Here is a 16,369-nt window from a genome sequence, read left to right on the forward strand (position 1 = left end):
GAGTGGAAGAACTGCCCCGCCGCCTGGAAGGGGATGTACACTACCGGCTACAAGGGAAAGAATCCCACGATGATCCTCGAGGCCGTAGCTGATTACCGGCTGTGGATTTGGCATGCGTATTTTGGGATAGCTGGTTCGAACAACGACCTCAACGTCCTCAACTCGTCGCCACTTTTCAACGAGCAGTGTCAGGGTGTCGGTCCGGCCATCAGTTTTGTCGCCAACGACAGCCGACATGATATGGGCTACTACTTGGCGGATGGGATATACCCTAGGTGGCCCGTCTTTGTGAAGACGATCCGATGCCCAGGAGATGAGAAGAAGGCCTACTTTGCGGCACGGCAGGAGTCGGCGCGCAAGGACGTGGAACGCGCATTTGGTGTGCTCCAGGCTCGATGGGCGGCAGTTAAGGGGCCAACGCGTTTGTGGCACGTCGACTGCATTGCTGATATAATGTACGCATGTATAATCATGCACAACATGATTGTCGAAGATGAAGGTGGACAACTGACTGATTGGGCCAACGACGATAATGAAGCTGGTCCAAGCCACGGCGTAGCCGCCCCTAACGTACGAAGTGGGGTACCCCACGATGAAGATGGCCGCCTCCAAGCACATGCCGACATGCGCCAAACGGAGGCTCATATTCGACTCCAAAAGGATTTAATTGAAGAGTTATGGGCGCGGAGGACTGCACGACGTTAGTTTTTTTTTTAATTTTGTATTTTTTTTTAATTAATGTACTTTTTAAATTTTATTAATATTAGTGAATTTTCTCGTTTTTGTGGCGTAAATTTAATTCCGTATATTGTGTGATTGTTAATTATGTCATTTTATATAATTGTTATTAGTGATGTGGCTATTGATGTGGCTGGGCTATTTATGATGTGGCTAGGCTATGGCTGGGCTATTTATGATGTGGCAGGAGTATTTTTAGTGCTGATGATGTGGCAGTGGCTAGGCTATGGCTGGGCTATTGCTGGACTATTCCTATTGTGGATGGCCTAAGCCCATCAATTTATATGTCCGGAATCTAGACACAAGTCAATTAGATTTAAGAAGATATTTTGAGTCCGCATTTCCGAAAATGCCCCTACAATCTGTTTGAATTTCCGACGACAAAAACACTCTTCAGTGGCCTGCTCCGGCCTGCTCCAGTCTATTAGTTAGTTAAACAAAGAGCATTTTTCAGAGAGAGAGAGAGAGAGCAGTGAATTTCCAGATATTGAAGCATGGGAAAATCAACTGCGTCATGCTTCAAGATCATCGCCTGCGGCAGCGATTCCGTCGACCATGGAGATCTTCAAACGCCTGAAGTATATATCTATCCATTTATTCCTTCCTAATACTCTCCATTTCATTTTCATTTTATTTTTATTGTTTTACGCTTCGAGATTTGAATTTGAAGAACTTTCAGCTTGAATAGTTCATACGTATGTTGTTTTGAATTTTGAATTCGCTACTAACGGTTTACAGTGTACATTTCTTTCCTTTTTTTTTGCTGTTTTTGGATGGTTGAGTGTTGAGATCATTAATGCATCTTGTTTTGTGGTAAATCTGAATTTGACTTGATTCAGTTTAATTCGACCTTTTTACTTTCACCTTTTCCGGTGACTGTGAGTATACATTCTGAGCTCAATTAATCACCTGACTGATTTAAGTGATGTAACCTAGGATAGAATCTGCTGGAGTAACTTTCTGTGCGAATTGACCTGTAATCACTATAAACATTTTTAGGCTGTTGATTGTACCCCTTCCTGTTATTCTGCTTTTAGCTTTATTTGCTTTCTTTTCCTTTTATCTTGTCTTCAAGTATGTAAATAAATGACCAAAATATGTAAAAACCATAAGGAATTGTTGCTTCTGTAATTCTGGCCATGGAATGGTACTTGAATTTAAATCTAAATAACATTCAGGCCCTGATCTGATAATATTTTTGTAAGTTGACTCGACATTACTATATCTATGGAAGCATTTGCTAGTATAAGTAAGCTAAATGTCATAAACAGAAGTCAAATTTTCAATAACAACTGAAACAAGGATCACTGTAGTGGTGTAACCATTTGGAATATAAGACTTGATGGATATGGAACAAAAACAGAAAAAAAAACATGAATTATGCTATATCTTTCCAATCAGGATGTCTTTCTAATTGGTTAAACTTTTCTTATTCCAAACAGAAGTGGGACTTTTACAATATTCTTGAATGATGCTAATAATACTGTATTTTTTGCGCTTTGTGCATATCTGCATCCTCATCTGACTAACACGGAAAGTATGTGTAATTTCTAGTTTCTACATCTTATTGCCGATGTTTAATGTTATTTACTTATGTTTTATTCTTTTCATATTTCTAAAACCACATATTCTACTTTTCTTCACTTTCAATACCCTTTATAGTTTGAAGATGTCAATTTAAACATGTGAACCAATGATATTTCACATGAAAAGTCAGCATTGGAATTGCTCTTAGCTAATTAAACTTGGAGGATTCTTACAGTTATTAGGCAACAAAACTTGGGAGATATCCTCAAATTAAGTTATCTGTACAACTTACGTTTCATGGACAAGTTTAAAGATTTTCCGTGCTGTTTCTTTTATAGTCAAGTCAAGGTTCTTCAATCTAATTTTATGGTTGAGAGCTAGGTAAGTGTCATTTATAAACATATAGCGTTGAAATAAAATCACCTTTTTTGTGATTCCTTTTTTCTTGCTTTGTTTTTGGAATTTGGCCCATGTGGGAGTTGGTGCTACTTCACTAGACTATGCCCCAGATAAATCACTTGCTTTGATCGATATCAATATATTCCTCCTTCAGAGGATTTCTAAGCCAAGTGTCATTGGCTAAAATAAAGATACTAATATACATAAATTCAGTAAGGAGAAGAAACTAATTGTTGCATAATGCTACACTCTTTGACCTCCTTCCAATCTTAATAAGTCTTTCTAGTCACTACATTTTCCCCATATTGGTGTCTCTTGTTCAGGAATCAACCTGAAGACCTGGATCACATCTTCTTGCACTTCTCATTGTCCCTTTGTTTGTGGTGTAATCTCTATATTTTGACTCTTAAGGGAGAAAAATTGTGTGATTCTAAAGGGAAAAAAATGATTGATATTAAGATCACTTAAATACGATCATCTATTAAATAGTTTGAGGTTGTGAAGCTCTTATATAATTTAAGATATGGAAATTAGATCACTAGCTTATGGTTTGTTAAGGTATTTGTTTCTTTCATTGTTAAATTTTATCTTATTTGCAGAGCAAGCTTTCAAGTGCCCGGAGTGGGTGGAGTTTTCGGAAGAGATCTGCTAGGCATCAAGTATTGAGTAACACCATTATCTCAGAAGCACCTTCTTACACTGAAAGCCCAGAGGCTACTGTTGCCAACTTACCAGTGCAGCCAAACTTGTCTGTTCCAGAAAAGGCATCTGTAATTCAATGGACGGATGAAAAGCACAGGTTGTCTGCTCAAGTAGACTCAAATCTTTCAAACGTAATCGCTACTGATGAAGAGGAGTGTAGTGTAGATGCAACCCCCAAAGTGTCCAGTGCCATCCTAATCCAAGCTGCTATCAGGGGATATCTGGTACATACCTGTTCATCAAAGTAGTTTTTGCTGTTTTAGTTAATTGGAAATAACGTATCACGATCGACTTATGTTTTTAACCAGGCCCGAAGGATGCTTCTGAAGCAGAAGAACGTTATCAAACTCCAAGCTGCTATAAGAGGTCATTTAGTTCGAAGGCATGCTGTTGGTACTCTTCGGTGTGTTCTAGCCATTATCAAAATGCAAGCTCTTATACGAGCACGCCTTATCCGTCTCAAAGGGTCGGGTGACTTTGAGAAGAAGAAGAAAATTAGTGTCGTGGATGGTCTCAATTCAACAGTCTTGGTAACAAAATTTAATCACCCATTCGACTTTCAATTTTTCCTCCCTCTCCTAGTCAGCAATTCTATAAACTAAACTGTTGAGGTTACGTTCATGCTCTTTTGTCGATATACATTTGAATCCGTCTTCTCTGGTTTCTGAATATTCCCCATTCCAGATTTCAACTATAATATATACTCTGTAGATATTATTGATTTTCATTTTTAAGTGGTTAAAACTACTTATTCTTTTGCCTCTTCGGACTGATTGAAAAATCTATTTTTCACATTTGTTTGATTTTTACTGGACTAAACCTTATGAATATGAATTTCTTTAGTCTTTTTATACCTGAATTTTCTCATCCGTGTCTTTCGTTTTCAGAGGAGCAGAATAGAAGCCAAGGCAAATAGTACAAGCGCCTATATTTCAATTGAGAAGTTACTCGGCAATAAATTTGCTTCTCAGGTGAAACATTTTGTTCTTGTTAAGTAGAGTACATTTTATCTTTCCACCAAGGCAAACAAGTTTAACTCATGCAGACATTTTATTTCTTTACTGGATTAAATTTTTAGCTTATGGAATCTACGCCAAGGACAAAGTCCATCAACATCAAATGTGACCCTGCAAAATCAGATTCTGCATGGAAATGGCTTGAAAGATGGATGTCAGTTTCACCAGTGAGCAACAAAGAGCAAGACAAATCTGGGTCAGCTCCAGAACAGCATGAGAAGGAAAACATTGGGTGTGAGCCGAAAGACTTAAAATCTGCTTTGGGACCATCAGCTGAATCATCTGAAAAGTATGAAAACTTGATAACCCGTGATGCTGACAACTTAGATATCCATGCATCATCAGACCCTCCATTGACTAGTCATCCCAAACTGCAGAACGCTGAAAAGTCAAATTCAAGATATGAAATGGCAGAATCAGGTGTTGTTGAAATGATGGAAACAGGTCTGATAGGAAATATGGACGCCAAGCCTGTCTTAGTTAAGTACGAAACTAATAATCAGCAAGCCATGCACGAGTCAGAAGAGTTCTCCTTTGTGCAACCCGAAATTGAGAGGAAAAGGTTTCCTCAGAAGGCAAGCAATCCCTCTTTTATTGCTGCCCATTCAAAATTCGAACAACTAAGTTCTGCTGGTCCACCATTTAACTCTGGGGAAATTGGATTAAATAATGCTTCCATATCCAATGCTGTGACCATTCAAGTTGCTGGCTCAGAATGTGGTACTGAGCTTTCCGTTACTTCTACCCTTGATTCACCTGATATGTCAGATGGGGGAGTCTATGATCTTGAGTTGGAACCTAAAATTTTAGAAGTAACTGACCCTCCTAGAAGCAGAGAGAAATTAGAATATGAAGCTTTTGAGAACTCTAGCATATTGGGAACTGAACTGTCATATGCCAACATCGATCACTTGGAGAGAAATGAAACTGTCCACCCATCTGCTGGTGAGCATGTTAATTCTGTGATTGCTTCAGAATCACCACCCCATGAGAAGAAGCTGGAATCAGATCAAAGTAACATGCAGCAGGTGAAACCGGGATCTGATGCAATCCATGTTGTGGACAAGTCATTACCCAAAGTTTCTCCAAGAAGCAATGTAACTCTCCCTAAATCTCAAGCAAAGCTTACCAGCCAAGTTTCTGTCAGTCCCAAGAAAAGCAATGGTGGAAAAGTTAACTCCAATGAAAAGAAGAAATCTTTATCTGCTGATAAGAGTTCCGTCTCTGCTCCTAATCGCGATTCTCCCACTCAAAGTAGTTTGAAGCCAGCAGAGGAGCCTAAATCTGGAAAGAGGCGTAAATCCTTTGGTTCGACAAAACTTGAATTTACAGATCAGGAACCAAGAGAAGCTAGTAGCCAAAATTCGCTACCAAGTTACATGCAGCCAACTAAATCAGCAAGAGCCAAAGCATTATCCAGTGGATCTCTAAAATCAAGTCCTGATGCACAAGACAAGGATATCTTCCTCAAAAACAGACCCTACCATCCTGGTAAAAATGAAAGAGAAGGATCTCCCCGTATTCAGCATTCCCCATCTCAGGCACAACAGAATGCAAAAGGAAATGACACCCACTCCCCTCAAGGTACCATTTAATTCTATTCAATCTTGTTGTTTTGTAACTTTATGCCATATTACATGGATACAAATGATCTTGCTCGATTGTTGATGATATTCTACTGCTGGACTGAGCTTAATACCACTTTGTGGTGATTGGAAAAAATGAAATCATTTTATTTCTGAAACCTTACCCGACTACATGTCTTAATATCTACCAATATGCCTAGCGATACTTGCACATTCCAGAAAACATCAGAATCACTCTTGCCTTTCTTTGTACATAACTGGAAATCTAGCTTGTTATAGGTAACTGAGAAATAAAGCCAGCTGAAATCAATTTCTGATATTGCTTGTTCCAGGAAATTGTTAGCTGTATATTTCTTTGTTTTCACCTCATTAACTTTTGTCGCACATTTTTTGTGTCTTGGTGTTAACATAACACAGGCCGGAAATGGCTGCGCTAGACATTAATCTTGTGGCCGTGACTGATGATATTCGAGCACGTCCCAGATGGTCATTTTACTTTCTCGGCTGCTGTGTGGATTTGTCTTTTTTTTTTGTCATGATATGCACAAGTACTGTATTATTCAGAGATATGTAAAGTCAAGTGAGCATGGATGTAAATTTACCATATCATTATTTATTTTGGCATTATAATTTTTACCTCTAAACGTCTCATTTGAGTCTTACCAGGTACTCACTCTATGTGATTTGTAGTATTGACTATATCGAGGTTTAAGTTTTTGCTGTTTCATGATTTGAGCCTGTGTCCCAATTGTACTTTGACACTTGGAAGCTTAGGTTTTCCTCTTTAAACAATGCATGTAAACTATAATGTTTAAATTAGAGGTCAATTTTGTTGCTCACTTAAACCATGCTTTTAAAAATTCAAAACTGATGTTTCTGAAGAAAATGCAGTAGACCCATATTTAGAAAGAAAGGATCAAAACGCAGGATATGAGATTCAATGTGTAGTCACTTCATAAGGTAATTGATGATGACGAACATACAATTTTATCCCAATATATACTGCTCTATAGAAGGATCTAGACTAACACACCTTAGCATAGCTAGTTAAGAAACGAGAAAATGAGAAGACAATTTCTCATAATTGAAAGACAACTTTACATGTTCCTCTTTAATGTGTTGTATAACCGCTGACTCTTCGTTCTTTATTATGAGGCTTCTCATCTGATTCATGAGGAATGCTAACAGTTTCGATTTCAATATTGTTTAGACTTACAATTGTTCGATTATGATCTTACTCTATGAGCTGCACAACCTCTCTTATCTTCATGTATCTACATTGTATATTGATTAACAATCTTTAGGTAATTAATTAGCTTACTAGGATTGATCTGAAGCTTGCATGCATCTTTCTTCATTTCCATCACAGCCCTTGCCCTTGCGCGTTTGTGGACATGGACGACTCTACCATCAACGACAGCTGTCACCAGCCACGACTGGCCTTATTATTCTGGTTGAGAAATTCCTAGGAGTCAACCAGGTGTTAGGGGCAGTGGACAAGCCATCACCAGCCGTGACGGACTTTAACACGCCTCTTACGGAAATGGCAGCCAGACAGTACTTTCGGAACCCTCTCCTTTTGCTGGGGCAGTAGCTACTAATACTATTATACTCATACCATAAGTATCAAACTTGTGCGTGCAGTGCCAAGACCGGCTGCGTGCAAATTTGGCATGCATAGTAGGAATTAGGTCAATTCATACCATCTTACTGAACTTGTATTGTGTGAATTCAAACTGTGCATATCAAACTAAGTATGCATTGTTTGAATTTATACCACTGATACTCGTGATTTCATGTAATTAGAGGTTTTTGAATATATTTTTGTTTAAATTTCTGTCAATTGGTTGTTTAACAAGTTTGGCATGTGTGGATGGTAAAAATGGCCTAAAAGAGATAAAAGACGAAGAGAATGAAGATCAAAGTAAAGCACACAGTTTGTGTGGACGATCGAGAAAAAGAACATAGCAAAACACACAACGACGCATTCTGCGTCATTCGCCCAAAAGATGTCTAGAGCATGCCAAACGACTATGTATTTAGTTTGACAAAATACACAATCGTGTGTGAGAAATGCCTTAGAAAATCTAGAATATTCGAGGATTGATCCTATTTCGACCCAATATCATTCTAATCTCGTTTCTAGTATATAAAAAACCTAGAGCTCAATTATAATGACATTGATCATTATATTTTACATATTTTATAGAGTTTTGACTTGGGAAAGAACCCTAGGTAACCATATAAAATGTAGTACCAGTATTGAGTAAAAAGTTTTGATGTTTTATTTTGTGTGTTTTAATAAGATAAAACGAACGTACCCACGGATTATATCTAAAACCCAAATATAAAGAATTGAAGAATGAGGAGCAATTAATAATAATAATAATAATAATGATAATAATAATAATAATAATAATAATAATAATAAGGGATATTGACACCTAATATCATGAAACTTTAAAAAAGTTGAATTTTTCCCATGAACTTTGAAATTGACAAATAATATTACGAACTTTACATCGAGTTTGTTATTTCTCACTAATGAAAAAATTACGGTTATATTAATAAATTGAAGAACAATTTTGGAGGGTGTGCTTCAAGAAAAACTATCTTCAAATATTGAAAAAATTGAAGCTCTCGAAGTTGTTGTCGAGAAATTATGAAAAAAAATTCAAAAAATAAAATTATTTGCCGGAATTTTTTCATTTGTGGGAAATAACAAATCAGGATAAAATTCGTAATATTATTTGTCAATATCAAAGTTCGTGAAAAAAATCTCAACTTTTTGAAAGTTCCATGATATTAGGTGTCAATATCTCTAATAATAATAATAATAATAATAATAATAATCTATAAATATATAAAGCCATAGTTTTGGCTATTCACTTTTTGCAGCCAAACTTAATAAAATGATATTCAAATTTTATTTTAGAATTTTAAGCATACCTAAAATATTATAATACATTCTTTTGGAGTTGTCATTTAAGATATATGTCAAATCGATACAAAGTAATTGTCCATTCAGAGTGAGTAATAGAGATAATAGTATTACAGAAACATTTAGAGCATTAGAAATGGGGCGCCCTATGGCGCGCCACGTCAGCAGTTTTATCCTCCTACCTCCCCACCTGCAGTGGGGCGCCCTAAGGCGCGCCCTAAGGTGCGCCCTATGGCGCACCACATCATCATTTTATTGATTTGTTTAATTAATTTAACTGTTTTCAAATAACAAGTAACGAGTAAATAAAAAACGGTCTAAATAACAAACGGCGAAGTTTTAATAAAAAAAAGTTACATCATTGAACTAATAAAAAAAAACTAAGTCTGACCAATTCCCAACTTCCGACGCAGCTCATCGAGTAACGCCCGGAGATATTCGGCTTCGTCGGGGTCGGTACACTTCTTGAGGGCCCTGTGCGTCTGCAACATCATCCTTGCCATCGACGTTGTTGCTAACGACTCAAACGCGGTGGCCGTCTGGGTCGGGAGCTCTACCGGGACCGGAGCTTGGGTTGCAGCGGTCGACGATGAGGTCGCGGTCGCCTTCCCCTTGGCCTTCGCAGCCTTGACGCCGGGAGGACGCCGGAAGGACACCGGTGTGCCGGAACTCCCTTCATCCACGTACGTCCGGTTGAGGTCAACCGGGTGACTGCCGCTGCCGCTGCTCGTGTAGTCACCAACTTCGGTGACCTTCGTCCTCTTCGGCGCACCAGTGTGCAGATTTCCACCTTGGAACTTCTGCTTCTCCCTCAAGAGCGCCCAGATGGCCTCGTGCTTGAAATCGCCTAACATCGACCGGTACGACAACATCGCTTTAGTGCGCACGTCGCTCGCGCTCTCGCCGCTCACCTGTGACCGCGTGAACTTCTTGAACTCCTCCGCGTACAAGTTCACTTGCTTCTTGACTTGATCCCAGTGCTTGCGGAGTTGCTCACGCTTGCGCTTGTACGCGGTCGGCGGCTTGACCGAATTGTAGAGGTTTGCGATGCGTTCCCAGTACGCGATCTGTCGCTGGTTGTTCGCGAATATCGGATCTTCCGATATATCTACCCAACACCGGGCCAAAGTGAGAGTTTCGTCGTCGTTGTAGTTCGTACGGCCGGGGGCGTACTCATCGCAATCACCGGGAGGCGGCAACTTCTGCGCCCGCTGCCAGTTCCGCTTCTTTCTGGCTGGGACGGAAGCGGTCGCGGCGGGGTCGGGATCGGCCGCTGCGGTTGGGCGGTGCGGAGACGGCTCCATGTCAGACAACACATACGATTTCGTATGAACGATAATCGCCGGGTTCTGTACCAGGCCAATGCGCCCCTGCGCTAAACGTAGGACTATTGGGGCTTGAATCTATTTCGTAGTAATTATGTAAATGTAAGTTTCGAAAATGAAATCGCGTGAAATGAAATGTAACAAATGAACAGTATTTATAAAAAAACGAAACCGCGTGCCATCGTCCGCGGTCGATCGTCCGCGACCTCCACAATGGGGCGGACGATGGCCATCGTCCGCGGCTATTGTCCGCGACAGCCGCAATGGGGCGAACGATGGCGCGGACGATGGCCATCATCCGCGCTATCCTCCGCGACCGAAGTATAGGGCGCGACTATCGTCCTCGCCCTATGGCGCGCACCCGCAATGGGTGCGGACGATGGATGGCGCGGACGATGCGCGCCATAGGGCGTGCCATCGTCCGCCCATTGCGGATGCTCTTAGAGCATCCCCATTGCTGCTCGATGGGGCAGACGGCGTCCGTGCCGATGGCGCGACACACTCGTGTCCGCCGTTGTGCTTGCGCCGACGGCACGGCGCTGCTCGATAATAGGAGCACGTTCGTGCCGCTGAGCAGGTCGACGTGACAGCCTCCTATTGGCCAACGGCAATGCCATTGGCTTTTTCTATTTTTTTAATTTTAATTTAAAAAATCATTTTAAATAATATAAAAAATCACACTTCCCAATAAATTATATCCGTTTTCTCCACACTTTTACTTTATTTTTCCTTTTTCCCCCAAAATTCACAATTTTCATCTATAAATACTCTCATTTCCACACAAAAAATTTCACACCACACTATACAATTCTCATCTAAATTCTCAATCTTTCACTCTTGCAAAAAAAATGTCCGGCTCCGGCGATCACCCTTCCGACTCTCACGGATGGAACCACGAATGGTTCAACGCAACACCATTCCCTCATCCGGATACGAAATTCTCGACCCCTTCTCAAACCCAAGGTTCTCAAATTTCGGGTGGCTACCGGCCTTATCCAGTGGACGAACAAGATGCCACTGATGGGCGATACGGGTAGGCACCCGAACAAGGATCGGGAGAGAGCGGCGGCTCCCAAACTCCGGAGGGCAACCCCAACGCTCCTCCTCTTCCCCGTAGTGTTTCTACTCATAGTCGTGGCGGTGACCCTCACGTCCGCACCGTGTACACTCCTCCGGAGATGGAGAAGATGTTCAAAGCCTATTTGGAAATATCCGAAGATCCAGAAACCGGCACGAACCAAACCGGGAAGAGGTTTTGGTGGCGCGTCTCTCGCCGGTGCAATGCCAACCGACCGGAGGGAACCATCGAGCGCAACGAGAGTATGGTGCGCAATGCCATTATCAGAGCCAACGAAGAAATCCAAAAGTTCCAGGGGTATTACCTCCAGGAACAACGGTTGGCGGGGAGCGGCATGAGCGAGGTCGACATCATCACGACCACCATGTCGACCTACCATTCCATGCATTACAAACCATTCAAGCACCTCGGCGCTTGGCAGCAGGTGCGTAGAAATCTGAAGTATAGGGGAGGCTTATCATCCTCCTCCAGCAAACGGTCGAGGTCGTTATCCCTATCCGACGGCGGCTCCGATGAGGTGGCTAGCCAGCTTGCCAGAGCTAACTTGGGTAGCCCTGACGCCGGCGCGAGCAGTTCCCAACGCCGGCCGCAAGGAAGGAAGAAGGCGACGGCCAACCGTCGTCGCGCCAAGACTCCATCCGCCCCCGCTCCCTTTGTGCCACCTCAACCCCCCACCAACTCGTTGTGGACCTTTTTGGCTCAACTCAATTTGGCCGATAGGTCTCGGATAACTCCCGAGCAACTTGATTCTCATTTGACAATGATACGGGGTCTCCGAAAAATATTGGGGATAGGGCCAAAGGACTAGTCTTCCCAGGGGTATTTTTAATTATGTAATATTTAATTTGTAGGATTTTAATTATATAATTTTTAATTTTTAGGATTTTAATTATGTACTTTTTAATTTTTTTTGTAACTTGTAATAGTATTCCGGGTATTTTTAATGCGTTTTAATATTATGGAAATGTTTTTATTTAAATTGAATAATATAATGATGGGACCCTTGTGCATGTCCTTGCGGAAGAGCATGGATGTGGGGGTTGTGCTCTTGGGGAAGAGCAGAGAGTAAAAAATGAATAAAAGTGGGTCCGGGCCCACTTCCATTAGAGATGCCCAAGGTTTTCAGTTCCGGCGGTTAATCGCAGAACCGTAACCGCCGGTTTCGGTTCTGAACCGGAACCGTGACTTTTTTCTTGAACCGGAACCTCCATATTTTGAACCGCGGGCTGGTTCTGGTTCCAAATTTTACGAACTGAAACCGTGCCGGAACCGCCGTTTCTGGACGGTTTCAAACTGAACCGTGAAAAACCATCGGAAAACCGTGAAATATAGCCGGAACCGTGAAAAACCGCCGGAAACCGACGGTTCGGAACCGTGAAAAATTGTAAAAAACCGTCGGAAAACTGGCGGTTCGGAACGAAACCGGAACCGTGAAATAGCCTCACGGTTCGGTTCCGGTTCCACATTTCTCGAAACCGGAATCGCCGGTTTACTAACCGTGGGCATGTCTAACTTCACCTAAGAGCATGGGGATGCTCTTATAGTTTCAATCTTCAGCCATGTGCTTTTAATCAATATACTATCAATCAACCTGAACAATTTCTCTTCAGGGATTTGCGTATGAAATAAGCATATCAGAAATTTATTGAAGGCTGGAATGAATTTATTACTAAAATTTATTGAAGGCTTACTAAAATTTTGCCTATAAATACCAGCTCTCATAAACGAGGGTGTGCATATTTTCGAAACAAGAAATCAACTTCTTTTCTCTCAATTTGCTGTAAAAAATTAATAGTTCATATTTTAGAAAATCATGAACCTGTTTTAGTTATTTTTTCTTTCAATGATGTTTATTTGCACTGATGTAAATGTAAATGAGGTAAATAATTAGAAGAAGATTTACAGATTTAAGGAGAATAAGAAGAAGAGGAAGATGAAGAAGTGATCAAAAGGAGAGCAGACGAGATGAAAATTTTCAGATGTGGAAGAGGTAACTGTAAAAAATCTTTGCGGAAGAGGTCAAAAGGTTGAGAAGAATCTCAAAGAAAAATACACTAAACATTATAAAGTCTTAAAGGGTAAAGAAAGATCATTTTCAAAGAAATAGAATTGAAATTATATATTTATAATAATCTCATTTCCACTACAATTCTATGAAAAGAAATTCATTACCAACTGGAAGAATGACTAAAACAATTACCACCATGACAGGTTTTAGAATAAAATCATCCATCATGCATGGTAAGTTCAGAAACCAATAACCCCACAAGAATAAAAGATTATTTGGAAGAGAACAAGGATGAAACAAGACTTTTTCAACAAGGATGAAACCAGAATTTTTCAAGATTTGTTTAGCGATATATCTGAAAATTAAATGAAAAATAAAAAATAAAAAACTTAAATGACAATATATCTGAATGGAAATTAAATGACAATATAAAATAAAAAAAACTTAACTTTGAACAAAGGGCGGAGCTATTGAGAATGACAAGATTTGTTTGCCCACTGCGAATGCAGTGTAAATCTTGGTATATACAGTTTAGCGACATGCACAAATAAATTGTTGATAAAAAAATCATAGAAACATAAAAATGATCAAAAAGACTATGAAAATCAAGAGAAATATGAAAAAAATTTCGGGTCTAATTCCTCCAAATTACAACTCAATTTATTGTGCAGTGCTTGATCGAAACTCCAAATAATAAGACCATCCACTACGGGTCTCGCCGGCGTCTCGCGTCCCGTCCCGGAGAGACGGGACCCTGGCGCGACGCGTTGCAGCTCGTCGTCCCGTCCCGCGCCGTCCCGCGTCTCGTCTCGCGTCGCGTCCCGTCGAGCCAAGAGACGGGCTGTCTCGCCACGCGCCTAGGCAACGTGGCGCGACCCGGCGTCGTGTGTGACGCCCACTTGCCGGCCCGCGAGTGGGCGTCGTCACGTGCTGACGCAATAAATATTTTTTTAAAAAAAAAATTCAAATTTTAAAAAAAATAAAATAAAAGAAATTTTTTTTCTAACGGTAATAAAACCTTTTTTTATTTTTAATTTTTGTATTTTTAATTAATTTTTTTACTCTATAAATACTCCTAAACTCATCCTCATTTCACACACAACTACACATCTATTCTTCCTATCATCTAAATTTTCTCTCAAATTTTCTCTCAAATTTTCATATAACAACTCAAGATGTCCGGCGACGGCAACGGCAACTACGGCGGTTCCGGCTCCGGCGGGTGGGATCTCAACGCGTTCGGCGATTGGGAGACCATGATCAACAGATTCAACACATTGGGCGGTTCCGGTTCGTCAACGCCGGGGACCCAGGGTTCGGCGACGCCGGGAGGTACCAACCACCCAATTTTGACCTTGATGCATATGTCCGTCCCTCCGCCCCGCGGTATTCGCAGGGATTATCTCAGATCTGGGAGGATTTTCCCGTTGATCCCACGCCGGGAGTAGGCCGAGGCGGTGGAGGTGTGCGAGGCGGTGTACAACCCCAGGCGGGCGAGGACAAGGAAAAAGAGGAAGAGGATCTAGGCCGGCATCCGTACAACAACCTCGAAACGCTGCTGTGTACAACGCCTGGATCACCGTCTCGTACGATCCCATCGTCGGGAATCAACAATCCCGGAAGTGTTTCTGGGAAAAGGTCTGCAAGGTCTACCACCAGATAAAGCCGAAAGGCTCCCGCAAGCGCAAATTTAAAATGCTCCGCTCTCACTTTGACCGAGTCGACCGACAGGTCAAAAAATTCTACGGCATCTACTCGGCCGAAGAGGCGCGCTACCAAAGCGGCGCCACGGCAACCGACATTTTGACGTCCGCTTTGCGCGCCTACTACCAGGACGAACGTCATCAATTTAGATTTATTGATGTTTGGCAGGCCGTCAAGGACGAGGAACAGTGGGCCGGCGGTTTCCGCTCCAGCTCGGGCTCAACCTCGAAGCGCACGAAGGATACGGCGAGTGGCCAATACTCGTCTGGTGGTGACACCGCTGAGGGCATCAGTCAACCTGAGGCTGAATCCCAGGAGTTTGCGGGTACGGTCGGCGATGCTGGAGGATCCGCGAGTGGGCGCCGTTGGCCGCAAGGGACGAAGGCGGCGAAAGCGGCTAGAGCAAGGAAGGGCCGAGGCGAATCAAGCCAGTCGGCCTCGGGATCGGGCTCGCGGGGAGGCTCGGACACACTTATGGTGGCGTACATGACCGCCACAATGGCAGACACTTCCCGCTTCTCGTACGCCCAATTCACGGCCTGGTGGAACGGAATTGTGCATATGGCAGCACAACTTGGCCTTCCGACTCCCCCTCAACCTCGACCGCCTCCGGAGGATGATTAGCCGGCGGAGTAGTTTTTTTATTTTTCTTTAAATTTGTATTTTGAATTATGTTATGTGTTTTTTAATAAAGTGTGTTTGTTTTAATTGAATTGGGTTGGAAAAAAAATAATAAAATGAAATTGAATGAATAGTAATTAATTGACGGAATAAGGGACGGAGCGTTGCAGGTTCCGTCCCTTAGTTAAGGGATGGAGGAAAAAAGGACAGTGGGCCCTCAAATAGTGGTCAAATAGTAGTTAATGGACGGTTTAAGGGACAATATAGAGACAGCGTAGTGGATGACCTAAAAGATTTGAGTTGAATGAAACAAAATCAATAGATATACATATCAAATTGCATATTTAAAAATTAATTTTATGATCGAGATGGCTCCATATATCGGCATTAGTTGCCAAGTTCCATAAAAATAACGCTCAGTCCCTTAGTTAAGGGATGGAGAAAAAAAGGATAGTGGGACCCTTAAATAATGGTCAAATAGTAGTTAAGGGACGGTATATAGACAGTGCGGTGGATGGCCTAAAAGATTTGAGTTGAATGAAACAAAATCAATAGATATACATATCAAATTGTATATTTAAAAATTAATTTTATGATCGAGATGGCTCCATATATCTATTTTTAATCGGCATTAGTTGCCAAGTTCCATAAAAATGCACTTTCTTTTGTAGATATTGATTCCAAATATATAAATATAGTAGAATACCAAATAGATGAAATACAA

General features: G+C 41.4%; 1 protein-coding gene across 1 annotated transcript; it reads left to right on the forward strand.

The window, feature by feature from the left end:
* Positions 1 to 1,074: 1,074 nt before the first annotated feature.
* On the forward strand, positions 1,075 to 6,612 carry LOC121759424 (protein IQ-DOMAIN 32-like). The gene is made up of 6 exons (XM_042154996.1): positions 1,075 to 1,316; positions 3,264 to 3,590; positions 3,675 to 3,896; positions 4,254 to 4,337; positions 4,445 to 5,966; positions 6,386 to 6,612. Exons 1-6 carry the CDS (start codon positions 1,233 to 1,235, stop codon positions 6,403 to 6,405), a joined length of 2,259 nt encoding a protein of 752 aa, XP_042010930.1. The 5' UTR covers positions 1,075 to 1,232; the 3' UTR covers positions 6,406 to 6,612.
* The last annotated feature ends 9,757 nt before the right edge of the window (positions 6,613 to 16,369 follow it).

This window comes from Salvia splendens, chromosome 12 (genome assembly GCF_004379255.2).
Source record: "Salvia splendens isolate huo1 chromosome 12, SspV2, whole genome shotgun sequence".
Classification (NCBI taxonomy): Eukaryota; Viridiplantae; Streptophyta; class Magnoliopsida; order Lamiales; family Lamiaceae; genus Salvia; species Salvia splendens.

Bases quoted from the DNA above. Each gene is read 5' to 3' on its own strand.
- LOC121759424 (XM_042154996.1), top strand. From the start codon at position 1,233: ATGGGAAAATCAACTGCGTCATGCTTCAAGATCATCGCCTGCGGCAGC. The intron at 3,591-3,674 runs GTACATACCTGT...GTTTTTAACCAG, and splicing joins CTGCTATCAGGGGATATCTG to GCCCGAAGGATGCTTCTGAA. The intron at 4,338-4,444 runs GTGAAACATTTT...TTAAATTTTTAG, and splicing joins GCAATAAATTTGCTTCTCAG to CTTATGGAATCTACGCCAAG.